Below are 17,079 nucleotides of genomic sequence, written 5' to 3' on the forward strand. Positions count from 1 at the left end.
ATAAACCTTGTTTTATACTGATATTTATGAGGATACACGCTCATTCCTCCTGCTGTATTTCTGAAATTTTGTGAAAAAGTCTGGGGCTATGTAGAGGGAATATGAATATTATCTCTTCCCAAACGATACGCTTCCTTTTTTATTTCACATTTAGAATACATTGTTAATTGAGAATAAAGGTAAAATTATGACAAAGAGCAACAGCAACACCGTAGATTCTTAAATGCACATGTAAATATTAGTGCATATTTATTATTTTCGTTATGACAATAAAAATGGCCTACAAATTTATTTCACCTGGTACCAATTACAGATGAAATATATACCCAAATCTGAAATAAAAAAAAGTTTTTGAGTTTCCTACCAAGAAAAATCGATAGTTACTAAAAGAACAAGAAATCCATTAGCATAGATTTTTCAGCCAGCCATAGCTTAATAAAAAGGCTATTGTACAGAAAAATGAGGGATGGGAGTAAAATAACGCGCATTTATATCAGAGGAAAGCAAGTGAGAAGCAGGAGCGAGCTCTATTATGCTTATAATGCAAGTCATAGGTGCTTTTAAAAGAACATCTGAAAGTTAAGGACTAAGTAATGCCCTACAGGATGAAGCCAGTGGCTCAGCTAGTCCAGTATATTGTCTTCAGCAACGGCAACAGGAGATGCCATTTAGAATTAGCATTCAAGTCTGTATTAGTGGTCCGTTCCTTATACACCAACAACATTTAAAATATTTTTATTATGGATGTTAGAGGGCATGCCCTATTTTCTTTAGTGTTTATTTATGAATCTGATTTCTACAAACTTGTTTAATTTCTTCTGAATGTGCTGATACTTTCTGCCTTCACAATCTCCTGCAACACCACCTTCCAGCTGTGTAAAAGAAAGCTTCCTTCTATCAGTTTTAAATCCAAATTCTGCTTATGTTATTTCCTTTTTCATTAATACCATTTCCTCTGATCTCTATACTTCTCATATTTTCAGCTTGTTTTGAAGTCTGTGCACTACGTCCACAGTAATACAGCAGTCTTTCCCAGAACAAAAATGCATCCGTTCTCTAAATATGTAACTTTTAAAGCAAGTTAACGCAAACTGACGTTAACTGGTTCAAGGGAAAAAAAAATTCTGTATGTTTTAAAGACAGTTTAAACGTTGTCTAGGTCTTGATATTACAATGAAGTTTACTACTTTAGGGAAAAAGATTTGATGAAAAACAAGTTTTTAAATCTCTAAACCAATATGTACAACACCGAGTGTCATCTTCATTGCAAAGTTCATATTAAAAAAACTCAATCTCACAATCACTATAGGTCTGCAAAGAGATTTAGACAAGCACTTTTGTAGATAATTTAAACTGCTTAACTGTACATAACTTGTTCCTATAGTTGTATATTTTTTTAAAAAAGGTTAAGAATGGGCTGAGTGTTTATTAAATATTTGTGGCTTTACCATACAAATGTATCATCTTATTAGATGCTGCAACACAATGTGTACCATCCAGTAACAGAAAAAAAAATTACTAGTACATTCTGCATCAAAAAGAGAATGAAAGCCTTTATTATGTTACTAGGTCATCTCTCCAAATTTCTCGTCTGGTTCTCTAAGAAAAGGAGAGTGCTACTTATGAATTATGGAAAATTCAATAATCTGCCCTGTTTGCTTTTGTTTTTTATCCTAAAGGAAGAGACACAGATAGAGCATTCTATGCAAATATGCTATTTCCTATAAAAATAATTCAAAGTAAAACAGATGTCAAAGGATATTTACTGTAAAGTTGAGTCATAAGGTACAATCTGAAAACATGAGATACAGTGTGACTGTTCCTGTCACTTACACTCACCTTAGGGGGTAAAGCTTTGGAAGTCCATGAAAAAAAGTCCAAATCCCTTACTCCTTGGCTAGCATTAAAGACATTCTGAGCAACAAAGTTTAAAAAAAAAAAAAGACATATATCAACAAAGAAATGGGAACAAAGAAACACTGGAGGAAGAAGCTCGAGGTACTATAATGCAAACTTTCTCCACAAGTAAATTTACTGGTAGAATGTTTTGCAAAAGGGGAAAGTTTTGTTTTCCTAATCAAGTCACCTGAGTCCATTGCTCACCATGGCAAATCATCCATTAAACAAAAACAGTTTAGTATGTCAAAAGCTCGAAATGGATGTAGTGTGTCATGCCATTTACTGAAATTAAGAGCCAGACATTTCTTACAAAGCTTGAGACTTCGTGCACAGAAAAATCCCACACTTCTCTTACAAAGAAACAGTAGTTGGTCCCACCACAAACCACAGTTTTATAGCAAGATGGTCTGCTGCTCTGAAAAATAATTTCAACTCTTTCAAGACAACTGCACATGGGCTTTTAGTTACCAAGTCAGAACCGATAATATGCAGAAGGGCTAAGCTCACTATTGCTGAAAGCAATTCACTCGCACAGAATGATTTCACCAGAGCCAAAAATGCCACAGAGTGCTGTAAGGAGAACAATTGCTAAGATTTCATCAGCTTTATAAAATATACAATGCATTTACTAGTTTGTTATGAATTATCATAAACCAAATAGAGCTGCCAGAGAGACTTCACTAATTTTATAATCAATTGCCTGTACAATAGAAATGAGCACTGCTCTTCTGTGTATTTTTTCCTCCCACAAAACAGCCGGCACAGCGTTTTTTGATCACCAGAAACATGAAAAAGAAGCCATCTTTTGGCCATAAACTGGTTTCTACTCATTTCAAAGAAATTTTCATTGTTCCTGTCAAAAGAAAGTATTAATAGTACATATATAGTAGTATTAATAATCTATATTTATGACAGAATCCTTTTAGCAAAGTAACCATTTTATCTGTTTGAAGAGAGTTATCAAAAATCTTATTTCCTATCCCCATCCTGACAGGGGAACCAAGTGAAATCCCTGGTCAGCAGTCAAATTAACATTTAACAGTAGTTAAAGAAAAGGCAGTGAAACCCTTTAAAGCAGAAACAAGAACAAAACACTTCTGGCCTGCCTCCTCTGTGTTCCTTGAAAAAACGTTTACACATTAAAAGCAAATAAAACCATGCTTTTGTCTCATGATAGAAGCAAATCATCTGGCTATACACTGTTTGCAAAACTGCTGCTTACATCAAGTTTCAGTAATACAAGCAATTTGCAATTTTGACAAAAACAGGTAAATTGTCAAACACCAGCATTTCTTTAGAATTTTGTACCTCTACCCAAATTGAAAGAGGTACCAATGCACTAGTGAGATATATTTTGGGGCATTGGGGAAGGTGTTAGATAGGAAGATTGGCAGAGTAAAGGCTTATGAATTTGACATAAAACTATGAGTTATTAAAAGCCTACACTTGCCTAATGAGAGTGTACTTCAGAGGCATCCAACGTAGTTTCACAGACTAATTATATTACTTTGCAGCATATCTCGTATTTTGTGGTGGATATCTACTGTACAGACTATCCATACCAAAAAAGTTTAAGTATAGTTCCAAAAATCTGCTTTTGCACGTTAAAAAGATATATGTGTAAAACATAAAAAAGAAACCAACAGCAGTGAAGTGGGACCATGCTGGCTTAGCAACACCAAGACGATCAAACCAGGTTTCCTTTGCTCTAGGAACTTTAGATGTTCCTGGCTATTAGCACACTGTCCGCCAGATTAGATGAACAGATCAGGAATGTATTTGAGAATTAAGTTCTGATTCTGAAGAAACTACTACATACAAGCTTTATATTGAGTCCTTATGCTACTGTCTGTAGATTTGGTTCATTTTTTCCTTTCAAGCTTTCCCTTCCAAAACCTAAAAATGATTTCAGGAATTCATACTTTTTTTCTTCCCCCCAATAAAGTTTAAGTCTCAGAAATTAAAAAATTAAATATAAATTACTTTGTTTTGCCACCAAAATTTAGCATACCATTAAGAAGCATTTAAAAATCTCAGTTATTATTATTTTTCAAAGCTAAGGCTTATCTTAAAACAACCATCTTGACATTTTACCCAACATAGTCTTACTCTCCAATTGCTTTCCATCACGCCTAAAACGATGGTAGAAATGTATTGTGAATGTCGTTCAATGCTTCCATAGAACATTTACCTTTCTGACGTTCTGTGATCAAACGCTGCAGCCTACATACTAATTTTGGTTCTTTCTTCCACTGTAATAGTGTTTTGAAAAACTTGCAGTTTTTCAGTGCTGTTTGCCTGTGGTGGTTGGGGAATGTAATAGTAAAACTGGGCAGTATGGTACAATATTCCCTATAAAGTTTCATATTTAAAATGAAGTAACCAAACCATGTTCAGAATATTATTTTTAAAAAGCCAAATTCCAGAGCTTAACCAAGATAAAATTCTATTTCTCCCTAGGGCGTACTGTTTTATGCTGTATGTACTATGTGTAATTGTGCATACATCACTGTCCCTATATATGTAACACCCTCTATCAGAACTTAACAAGTATTTTTTCAAAAACAGTTAACCCAGTCATAGAACCGTTTAGGTTGGAAGAGACCTTTACGATCATCAAGTCCAACCATTAACCAAACACTGCTAAGTGCCACACTAAACCATGTCCCCAAGCACCACATCTACTCGCCTTTTCAATACCTTCAGGCATGGCAATTCCATTGCTTCCCTGGGCAGCCCGTTCCAATGTTTGATAACTCTTTCGGTGAAGAAATTTTTCCTAATATCCAGCCTAAACCTCCCCTGGCACAACTTGAGGTCATTTCCTCTCATCCTAACGCTTGTTAATTAGGAGAAGAGACCAACTCTAACCTTCCTACACCCTCCTTTCAGGTAGCTGTAGAGCGCGATACGGTCTCCCCTCAGCCTCCTTTGCTCCAGGCTAAACAACCCCAGTTCCCTCAGCCGCTCCTCATGTCACAAGACAGAAGGAAAAGTAACTACCAGGAAAGGAAGCAGCTTATCCAAAACAACTATCTATTAAGACTCATACTCTATCCAAAATCACCATCTATTAAATTCATAGTCTCATAATCATATTACCGACAATGGATTGGATGCTCAATTTTAGATCAATGACTACATGGCAGCCCCTCATGAAAGGATTTGACTGTACAGCTTTTCTTAAGAAGGTAAATGACCACAGCTCAAATAAATAGTTCGGCAGCTACAATGGATCTATGCTTTCCTGTGATCATTTTTCTTTAAATATAATAGCTTTGATCAAAATATACAGAAATACTGTACTTAGAAGATCTAAGATACTCAATATTTGCATTATCATAAAATACATGGTTAAGGTCTACAAAGAAACGTAAAATGTAAATACAATACATATAGCAGGAGGACAAGAAGCTGAAAAATTTTACTTTTTTTTGTGTGTTCGCTGTTCTATTAATACAGTGATGAAACAGAAGAATTCAAGCTTTCCTTAAAAAAAAGATACCTTCAATATATTTTACAAAATGTACTGAGAGATCTTATTTACTTAAGGGATGATTAGAAAAAGCCTGTATGCTTAAATGTGACAAAGTAATGTAATCAGAGTTGCCAAATCTGCACACTCGTAAGTTGAATAAAAACTGAGCATAATAAGAGTGATGTGACATTCATTTGAACAGGGACTACAATAACTAATTCAGTCACTTGATTTTCCATTTGTATTTTCAGTCACGAAAGCGATGTCTTCCAGTCTATTTCCTTCTTCTGAAACCAATACTGGTAGAACAGCGTTGGATTCCAACAATCTTGTATATTAACACCTTTTTTCACTACATGCTGCTCATCATGTCATTCGGTTACCCAAATAAACAGAAAAGGATGCGCAGATATGGATTATTTCACAATTTTATCTACAGAACCTTTAGCATTTATTGCTTAATTGAACATCTTTTGCCACACAAATCCTTCACCCCTAGAAGACTGCATGATCGAATTTGAAAACTTAATAAAAATACAGTTCTTTTCATACAACCACGGAATTATTTAGGTCATAAAGGACCTATAAAAGTCATCTAGTTCAACCTCCCCTGCAACGAGCAGGCACATCATTTTCTTGGACAGTTTAGAGAAAGACAGACATATATTTTTGAATATTCTCCAATCAGTAATCACCTTAAAAGAGACTTTTATTTTAAAACTTTCCACCAAGAAAGCAGTATCACTTTAGCAAGGATTTAGCAGGAAAGAGAGTTTTAAGCTAAATTACAAAGTCAGGAACTTACAAAAGAGTTTATTAAATTTCATGAAGTTATGTGCTGCGTAACGCCATAATAGCATGCATTAAAGACTTAAGGCATTCAAAAGCAAGCCACTGAACCTTGTCTTTTGTTTTGTGGCCTTTAAGAAATGTCAGAGAACATTTTTTCCTTTTTCCTCTTATCATTATGAATCAAACCAGTAAGTCTTAATGCTTAAATACGGTCACAGTGAAATTAAATAACTTCAGGACATGTTAAGCCCTTTCAAAAATTGGAAAATAAGAGAGATGCAAAGAAACTTTCCATCTGAAACTAGCTCAAAATGCATCTCTTATTATACATAGCTCCATTGTTATATGAGCTGCTTTTCTAAGACTTTTGCTTTGTTGCCCACTGGCTGCTTACTGATGAGAAGCTAAGAAAGCATGCGACTTTTACCTTGTGCCATTAAGGATGTAATAATAAGTGGTTAGTTAAAAGAAAATTAGTAATATCTACCAGCTCCTAATAGTTCAAACGGTATCAAAACTAATTCACAGCACTGTTTAAGAAAAAAAGATCTATAACATTTTATCAGAACTTTACAGAAGCATTTTGAGTGAAATGTATGATAATTAAATGCCATTTTTCGAATTTAATTGTACCTGACCTATTCAAATGAAATTTGAATTGTCAAAATTATATTATCAAGATTGAATACTTGGTTTATTTATTTATGACAGCCATTTCCTTTCAAGCTTTTGTCAGGGAGCACAAGGTACATTCTTCTCTAGAAGTGTGTACTAGAGCCATTTGAAATGTGCCAACCAGTAGGCACTTGACTACTGTGCTCAAACCTTTTCCCCTCAGCAAGTAAAAAAGCATTAAGAATAGAAAAAATGAAATAAAATCTAACAAAATATAATATCCATCCAGGCTTACGATACTGCTGCATACAAATATTGTTGTGTGAAAATACACTATAGCTATTTTCTAATGAGTATCAATTTCTAAGGCCAAAAATACAAGCCAGATTTTAAGTAAAGCTTATATTTTTGCAATTTTTTTTCATATATTCTACAACAAACTGGATAAATATGCCACCATAGCGTTTGAGTAACGGATGATTGAGTACAGCAATAATTTGCTTGCCAAATGCAATATGAAAGTACTTCCAAAAATACGTATTTCATTGAAAGAAATCTCCAAATAAGAGTTATATCGATGAATAATTTATAGACAAGAAGGTGAACAGGAAGAAGATCTAGTTGCATCATATAACAGCGTTTGCCAGAACGCGGGCTGCAGCCACAGGGGACTTATGAATTGCCAGATTTGGCTACTAGCAAACAGACCAGTTTCACTGGAACTGGGAATATCTCAGTTCTATGACTGGAAAACATGAACAGTGTGACACTACTGGTTGCAGGTGTTTAATTTGGCCAAATATTTGTTAACTGTCTTCAACTGTAGCAGCAGCTCACTCATATAAGAGAACAAATCAAATCTAAATAGCTGTATTAGCAATCAGATCTGGTTCTCACATTCTGCCCTGAAGAAACCAAGGTACTGTCTGCTTTGAGGAATGCGCAAAACCAGATGAGCCAGTAAAAAAATTTCATAAAATTTTTGAGAAACATTGGTTTAGATAATGTACTTTTTTCTTCCTGTGTTTTAAAACTTTTTGTAAACTGTATCTTGTTTACAGAAAAGGTGTAACCTTTGAACTGCGGTGATGGTGATCACCATTTAAGTTATCCAGATGAATTATGCTTACTCTTACTATACGTTCAGGGGTTTTTTTAAATCAGTCTTGATGCTCTGGGATTCTTTGATTAGGTAATAAATTGGTAACTCCAGGGTTCAGGTGTAAAACTCATAAAGAAAATATACAAAAACCAACAGAGCCTAAAGAACTTTTCAAGTTTTTTTTTAACAAGCCTCAATGACACTGATTCACTGCAGGCTGCAAGCCTCTTCTGAAATCACAGCATCAGCTACTTTACGGACAAGACACCTTGAATCAGAAATACCTGGTGCAGACCACATTCTAATATGATTATATTTTTGCACACTGTCATAACGGTCCTTGCACTTTTGCTTCTCTTCTGGGAGAAGATGATTCAACATAAAAAAACCTCATACCTTTCTACACTCCACCCTCATTACACAATAGCCCTCAAAAATGCAAACACATACAAGGTAGTATTTGATAATTAAAATATCGTTTACCTCAGGACTCATTTGCAGCCTTAATTAAAGAAAGTCTTGTAATGAGGATAGAGTGTACTTTTGGATATTTTTCAAAGGCACCTTTTACTTACGTCAACAGGTACCAGAAGGCTCTTGCCAAGATGTTGGTTAAAAGAGAGACACCAGGCTTCAGTGTAACCATTCATGTTAGGAACATACTTCTTTATTGTCTCATCATTCAGCCTCAGCCAAACACCATCATCATTGTGGATCTATGGGAAACAAGCAACAAAAACGAGCCATGCCCTCCTGTAACTGTTCCGTAGCTAGTAAGGATTAACAGACTTCAGACAAACAGACAACAGTAGCAAGGAAGTAATAATGATCTTCACACTATGCTGATAGAACGTAAGAAGAGGTGAAGAGAAATACTGGCAAAATCAGGATTTCAAAGCAATGGGAGGCGTATCTTTTTAGAAGCAAGGTGCAAAGATAAATTTAAATCAGATCATGCAATAGTAAGAGTTGTTTTGATCGGAAAGAGGAAAGAAAGCCAAGCCTTCATAAGCTTAAGTTCCCCATATTTCCCATATTTCCACTGCTGATATAACTTAGTAAATTGCAAAAATATTCCTTGTATATGAAGTTATATTGTAAGAAAAATACATGCATAGTAGTCTAAAACACTAGTGATCTTTCATAAGTGTAAGTGGAAAGATGAAAATGACACCTACATCTGAATTTTTGTGTAGAGTTGAAATAGTAAGTCATGAACAGCTAAATCCTTAGAGATATTATTATAAGATGAGCTCTAGGAATTTTGTTTCCTCATATTAGAGTCTCAAAAGTTTGTTATACAGGTTTTCAAGTAAGTAAATTAAAAGGAAATGACAGCTTGAAAAACTAAATTAGTAAATATTTAGATTTTTGCAATTTATACTCTTACATTCTTAAGTTGTATATGTCAACATCTAAACATCAAAAAAAAAACATTATTTGCATGAATTAACTTTACACCTTAGCCCAATTTTCAACAGAAATGTCTTATTAATTACCTCGTCAATGAAAGTGATGGATCCATTGACTTTCACTATGCCTATTTGCTCACTCTGAAGGGAAGGGTGGCTACGGATACGAAGCCCTGCACTGTCCTTGGCCACAAATTTGCGAACCTAAGAGAAGCAAAGGAAGACAGTAAGGAAGAAAAAATTGGAACAGAGCTCTCAAAGAGTAAAAAAGAAATAGGTTTAACAGATTCTGAAATGCTAGTGACAAGATGGCAGTTTTAGAGTTACAGTTTGTTGCTAGTTTCCCATGGCTGCTGTGTGTAACTTCACTTTTTTACTATAACAAATAAAATCATAAAGTTCCAGAAAACCTTAAAAGTGCATTGATTCAGTCTTGGAAAGATCTCTGCTATACCACACAATATTCAGTACAAGCTTCTGATTCTTTGAACTGCTCCCCCCCATTTTACTAATTCTTGCAAGTTTCAAGAGGTTTACCTTTTCAAATTTAGTATTTGCAGTAGCTGATCAACCTGGGATTACCGGTTCTCATTTGCACTACCATAACATCTTGTTTTGTCAGTTTTTTGGCCAAAGTTGGATATTTTCCCTAGCTAAAGAGTTTAAATAGCCATTTAAAAATAGAAAAAGAACGTATCTTTCTACTGCCTTTTTTTTTTTTTTCAAATAGCTATTTCAACAGTTTCTCCCTTTTTCTTAGGAAGGTTAGATCAGGTGCTCCTTGTTACTAGTTTGATTTACTACAGCCCCCAAAATCTCCCAGTTGCTATTCACTATCATGTTTTCACCATTTAAACACATTATCGGGCAACTGTCCCATAGAGAACAAACATAAGCCACCCTTTTGGTCTCTGGTTTAAGAAGCGCATATATTCTATGCATGCGGTATAAAACCTTCTTCTTGGAAGGTTATTTTCAAACTTCACACATAAAACTGAAAAGAAGTATCAACTGAAGTATGGACTTAAGCTTTAACTTAAACACAGAATGATATGGAAAGAATAAACTCGGGAAAAGGTAGGTAATGAAAAGTAACAGCTAAGCGCATGAATTCATTATTTTTTTTCCTAAAGAAACGATTCATTTTAAGAAATTACATTCATTTTAAGGCTAATTTAAAACCAAAACAGAAGCATGTAACGAATTTCAAATGTAAATGACTCCAAAATGTGCAAGGTTTTGCTTACTAACAATGCTGTTACTCCAAGGATTTAGATTTCTCTCAACAGGCAAAACTAAGACTTCCAAGGTCCATGTGAAAATATGAGGCTGAATCACTGCTGACGGCACTCTCAACATAAGACAAGCCTATAAACAAAGCCTTGCAAATTATGGGTCCCTGCATTATTACCCCAAAACGTTACTTCAGAAAATCATGATGGGCTGGCTAGAACTTTGATTAAAAACTTGAATTTAGAGGAAGAACTCACACTCAAGATCTGGATACGCGAAGGGCTGGAAAGAGCATTTTTCCCCTTTGCAGCAGCTAACTAGCTAACAGAAAACGTCAAGCTGTAGCTACAAATTGTTTAGGGGTCAGATCCGCTGACCGACAATACAAGAGGAAATAGATGAAAGGTTCTCTAGGGCTCATTTCTGACTGTCATGAAAAACTTAATTGTCTGAGTCTTCTTTCTGTTACAGCACCTCTTTGCTTGGACTATTTCTCTATGGCACAATCGTTCAGTAACTGTCCTGTAACACCCTCATAGTCAGTTCCTCCACGGAGCTCACACAAACTGGACTCCGGCTAAAAGAAGTGGCTAATGCAGAAAGGCATAGCAATTAACCTGTCCTTCTCCCTTACAGCACACGGCAGTTTTCAAGAGCTTTGTCACTGTGCCTTCTTATTTGGTGACTCTGAAAAGAGGTACACCCGGCAGCACAGAAAGGCGTGTCATACAGGACAAAGCAACCTTAACAAGGGGGTTATAACCTTCTGTGAAGGGATGCCAAAAACCACTCCCTGCACAGAGATTTTTGGATGTGGTCGGGTTGTTTTTGCAATTGGTGCTAGCTACTTGGTTCAGTCACGTGAGGACAGGAGAAACAGTCAAAACATGTTAGTGACCAATCATTCTGGCACCAGTTTTGCACCTTCCAACTCAGCTGAATTTCTTTTGGTTGGTTCAACTACTCTGAATTACATTACTTAGCTTGAAAGATAAATGTTTCCCTCAATAGGATGTGGAATAGAATTTCCTGCAAATTAGTTAATCTAAGCTTCACAAACAATGAAGAGGCAGCAGTGATGGCTCATATAGTCCAGGCTGACTACAGATCACTATGATAACCTCCTTTAACAACCTGGATGGACAGGAAAACCAGATTTTTATCTGTCTTCAGGTAACTGAATGAAGAAATCAATACAAAATCATAAGTATAGTATCCATTTTCAACTTGCAATTCAAGTAAGGTTTGAGTACAAAACTTTGGTGTTTCTAGTTGAGAACAGATCACCACTGAGCAAGCACTGTTAGTGTCCTTTGGTTATAACTATCTGAAATTTCAGACTGACAATGAAGAGGAAGAAGCTTCTAGAGCTCAATTAAGTACTTTTTGTCAACAAAATACAATTTGGTAATATTGGACTGTCTCTGACTGATAACATGTCTAAGCCATGATCTTGGCTTCAAAAGCATGGAGCACAGTGCAGTAATTTAATTACCTTTCTGTATTATTTATAATTCTGCTGTTCATACACAAAGAATTATTCTAACCTGGTTTGCTATGTGCAAGAGGCTTAGTGTATTTTTGCAGCAGGCTCTACAGACACTATATACAGGACGGAAAGATGGTTCCTCTTTCAAAGAGACTACAACTTGGAACAAGAAGCAAAACATGAAAGTAGAACAACACAGGGAGGTGATTAAACACTAAGTAATGCCTCGGAACACCATAGGCTTAAATTTTGCCAAATATTTTTAACTGTCATGAAGACTGTTACTTAACAAAATGTAGCTACTATGTATGAACCAGTCACCTCAATTCCCACTGTAATAACTGAAAAGACAGACAACACTTCCATCCAGCAATTTATCTCATCTTAGACCAGATGTGTCTCTCACTTTGGTGACAGTAAACAACACATGTGATTATCATCTTGGATGGAGATATTAAGTTCTGCGAGATGAATCTCACCCAGTAGGAACTGGAATTCAGACTGGAATTTTAATTAAGATAATGAAGTAACCAAGAAGTCTTCCTTCCAAGAGAAGGGATAAAGCCTGGAAGTATTTTTTGGAAAAAAAATAAAATAAAATGCAATAAGGGATAAAAAAAAATTGTGTGGTAACTAAAGGTAAATTTATTATTTTTATTTTGAGGTGTGGGTGCAGGGTGAAGAATCCTGTTAGTGGCAGAAGCAGACACTGGATGCATTTACAGACTGGGGAATGGTACAACAAAGTTCCTGCCTCTAGATTATCCAGAAAGTTGGAAACCAAATAAACCAGGACACGCTGTATAGGTAAGAAGTTAGCATACACCTGATCCTTTTTGCAACCATGCATTTCTTAGACAACTTTGCAGTTGTAGTAAGACAGAGAAGGATAACCTTGTGGTATTTCAGAATTCCACATCTTTAAATACAGGTTTATTCCATGAAAAAAAGATTCAGTGCCTCATTTAATACCCCTTCCCTTCGTATCTAAAAGGAATTGGAATATGGTACCCTTGTGTGGGCATTTTCCTTATAGCACTGCCACACCACCTTTTAGCTTACTTCTGTTATTTGTGTCTACTTTAGTCCTTCAGGATAGAATGATAAAGTGAAATGACGAAGTCAAAAGCTACAGAAAGGATGACTTTTAAAAATAAAATAATGATATTCTAAGAAAGGAAAATATCACTAAAGAAATTAATTTTGGATTTTATATTGACTGAAGAAATATTTATCACAAAACAAACAAAATCTTTGTAAAGCCCTTTGTACAATTAATTTCAGAGTACAATTTCAAAGAAAAAGAACTAATAGTGCAGAACACAGTCTGTGGCTTTCATAATGGCTGCACAATGTTTGTGTGACAAGCCAAGACTAAGGGAGTTTCTGTAGAACTTGTAACAGTTTTATTAATGGATAGGCAAACAGAAAATGGAATTAATATCTTTCACATTATCCAGTATATTAATTTCATTCCATTCAGCACATTAACGTCATTTGCAAATATCATTAAGTCCTGCACCACTATAACATGATAAAGTATGTACTGAACAACAATGAAATCCCACCCAAATATAACTATCTGGGCTTTTTTTTTTTTTTTTTTCAATTCTCCAAACCTTGTTTGGCTGAGGCTCTGCTTTTGGTTTAATAAGTTGTGTTCCAGGAGGTATCATTCCCTTTGGAGGATCTTTTACTTTCACTTCTAGTCCAGCATCTATAAACAAACAAAGACTAAGGTTTAAAAAAACATAAACGTAAGGGGATATATCAGTCAAACAATAACTATAGTTTATCTGTGCTAAAACTCAGGGTAGGCAAAATAACCACTCACTTATCTGTCTGCCTTAAACAACACTTGCGGTTGCTTCATAGTGCAAAGTATTACTTTCTCAACATTTGTATCTTCACACATGTGTAACTACAGATATATAATTTCACGTTGTTAATAGATATCTGTCATACCTTGAGTACACAGCGCTATTAGGTAATTTTGTATCCTAACGGCATATATAGAAGTACGTTTCAAGGAATGGTGAACACAGAGTTAAGTGTTTGAGGGGTGCAAGTAAAAAGCTCTTGGGGAAGCAATAGCTTATGCTTGCTGTACTGCTGCAGATGCTAACCACAAATCGTAAGGAATAGATAACAGCTTCTCAATCCAAGTTACACTACCAGAAAAGTGACAATTCAGGATACAGACATTTTTTGATGGGGCAATCTTTCCATGATATACTACAGTATCTTATACTGTAGTCCCTAGGACCAGCAAGACAGCTAAAATACAACTAAAAATAGCAAGGAAGAAACTCAAAGCATTTAAAATTTGTACAAATAACTGAAACTTAGGGTAGAGTTTCAATTAACAGTACACTTTCTCAGTTTTCCACAGAAGAAATGATATTATTTACTCCTGAATGGTCAGGAACAATTTTCCCTTTTTATGGGTTCTTCGGTGGTTGTTTTTTTGTTTTTTTTTTTTTTTTTCTTCCTTAAATTATACATCTCTGTCACTGAAACAAGACATTTTTCTTGCAACATTGAGAGCAGAGAATAAGAAACTCTCTTCATCTTGTAGTCCAACCATATTATAAATGCATGATTTGCCCAATCTATTCTTATTTCAAGGAGAGAATAGCTGTGGTCTTTTTTTCTTTGGAGAAATAAGAGGGAATTAGATAGGAAGCTTCTGAACCAAAACTTGGGTGCCAGATTTTGCTATGAACTTCAATACTAAATCTTATGAGCACCAAAACATTTACTGATATACAAACTCCATCTAATACAAATCTCTGCTTAAGTATAGTGAAAATTAAGTACCTATTTCAATGCCATCTATAGTAACATGGATGGTATAGAGACCAACAGCTCCAGGAGTCCAGTTTGCACAGTATGTACCATCGTTATTGACTCTGATCAACATGTTTTCACTGGGTCTAGGCATAAATAAAACAAATAAAATCATTAAACAATCACTGTCATCTTGAAAATTGTTTGTAATAGTTTGGAAATTTCTTTTTTTCTTTTTTATCAGATCATCTAAGTACCATTTTCCACCCATCCAATGTATTACTCAGAAGTTATAAACCTCTATACCACATTTATTTATAGCAAATGATGAAAGAACACATTCAAAAAGTAGGTAATACACATAAGGAATCAACATTAAAACAACTAAGAACAAAAGATTTCAAACAGAATCTTTAAACTTAAGAAAACAAAGTATCACAATTTTTGTAATGTTTCCATCTTTAGACAAGATTATTTGGCAGTAAAGGGTTGTGACTCTGGGTGTAAGCAGAAGTGACAGGACACATTAGTTTTAGTCCCTATTAAAAAGTAATTCTTTGACATTTACCTCTTTGGTGTTGGTGAAGCAAAGCGTAATTCTTCAAAAGAATAATTTTCATATGCCTATAAGCAGGTGAAATTCAACAAACATAAAATCAACAGTTATCGATTATACTTAATTCACGAATAAAAGAAAGAGTATTTTCTCAAAGAACATACTAATCTAATTTTACACTCACCAGAAGCACTGAGCATGGAACCAGAAACCAATTCCAAAAAACAGAAAGAGAAACAGACACACGTATATACATACATGAAACAAGTATCTTCGCTTTCCCTTTAAATTGCACTAATTTAGATAATAAGGATACTTATTGTTAACAAAAGCTTTGTTCACAGTCAAGTATTTGAATCTCTTCCAATCTCACTTGCATAAAACCCCTTTGAATAATTTTAAAAATCTAGATTTCAACTTCCTTGTAGGCACGAATATCCACATAGTATCTAAGGGACACAGGACCATGATTATTTAAGTCAATTTAAGTCTGTCCTGGCATGATATCACCATATTGCTCTCATAATTCTGCATACCGTAAAAGTATACAACAATTTCTGTTGGAAGGGACTTCCGGCGGTAAATGGAGTTCACCCCCCTGCTCAAAGTAGAGCCACCCTCAAAAATTACATCCGACTTTCAAATCAGGTGAGTTTGTTCAGGGGTGCATCCAGTCAAGTTTTGAGTATCCCCACTGTCAGAGATTCCACAGCTTCTCTGGGCAGCCTGTTCCGGCTGTTTGACAACTCTCATTGTAATTTTTTTCCTCCTAATATGTAACTGGAATTTCCTGGTTACATCAGCAAGAGTATCTGTGGGCTCTGTGGGCTGCAACGGTTGCCGAGTTACCAGATTCCCATGTTAAACAAAAAAAAAAACAAACCAAAAAACAAAACCAAAACCAACAACCAGGGGGAAAAGAGGTGGGATAAGAACATTTGAACATACATGCAGATCAGCAATATTGGGTCTCTATCCAAGATGTGGGTTTGGTCCTCTGAATCTGTCAATTTATTGTCATGAGGTGAGAAGCTACAGTTTCTAATCATAGTTGGATGTTTCTGTCAAGTACTGATACAATATGCAGGCTGGTATAAAATGAAGAGGTGGGGGACATCTGCGTTTTACACTGAAATAAGTGTGGTAAGTAACGCAGGGAGGGAAGTACAAGAGAATTTTTACACTTTCTTGAATCAGTACAGCTGTTAGTAAGCTAGTCAAGAACAGCAGGTAACACATCTGCATTTCCCACAATGTCAGACAGTCCTTAATTTAAGCTGCAAAATACCAGCTCTCTTCAGAATAAAGCAAACAAACAAAAGGAGGAGTTAAAGTTTCGGATGGAAAACACTTAATTTGTTAGGAACCTCTGGGAGATTCCCCAAGAAGTTGTTAAATGTAAAAGTCAAGAATGTTTCAAAAAGCAGAGAGACTTTTTATATTTTGCCCTGGTTTGTTTCTTTTACTTTTTCACTTTTATCTTTACAAACATTTGTACTGCTATTATCTGCTAAGATGACTTTAAATGAATGCTTGCATTTTTGCTTTATCTTGGCCTGATTCGAGTTCAAATTTATTACAAGTTAACTAGCTAACATCAAGCATTCCTCACTCAAAGGGTCCACCAAATCTAGAGCTTAATTTCTGGACGCCTTGACTTGCTTCACAGTCAGTTACTCCTGAGTATCTAATGTGTTGTGAGGTGTGCCACTG

At 35.3% G+C, this 17,079-nt stretch overlaps 1 protein-coding gene across 14 annotated transcripts in view; it reads right to left on the bottom strand.

The window, feature by feature from the left end:
- MYCBP2 (MYC binding protein 2) overlaps positions 1–17,079 on the bottom strand; it is a 200,425-nt gene that overhangs the window by 58,186 nt on the left and 125,160 nt on the right. For 10 of the 14 annotated variants that reach the window (XM_063335960.1, XM_063336007.1, XM_063335930.1 and 7 more), the window contains 6 exons: positions 15,379–15,434; positions 14,841–14,956; positions 13,640–13,737; positions 9,386–9,502; positions 8,462–8,602; positions 1,840–1,914 (listed from right to left, as the gene is read on the bottom strand). In XM_063335960.1, coding sequence (XP_063192030.1) covers positions 1,840–1,914; positions 8,462–8,602; positions 9,386–9,502; positions 13,640–13,737; positions 14,841–14,956; positions 15,379–15,434 — 603 coding nt within the window. The remainder of the gene's footprint in view (positions 1–1,839; positions 1,915–8,461; positions 8,603–9,385; positions 9,503–13,639; positions 13,738–14,840; positions 14,957–15,378; positions 15,435–17,079) is intronic. The other 4 variants (XM_063335975.1, XM_063335984.1, XM_063335950.1 and 1 more) reach the window with 2 other exon arrangements.

Source organism: Chroicocephalus ridibundus, chromosome 1 (assembly GCF_963924245.1).
Source record: "Chroicocephalus ridibundus chromosome 1, bChrRid1.1, whole genome shotgun sequence".
NCBI classification, from domain to species: Eukaryota; Metazoa; Chordata; class Aves; order Charadriiformes; family Laridae; genus Chroicocephalus; species Chroicocephalus ridibundus.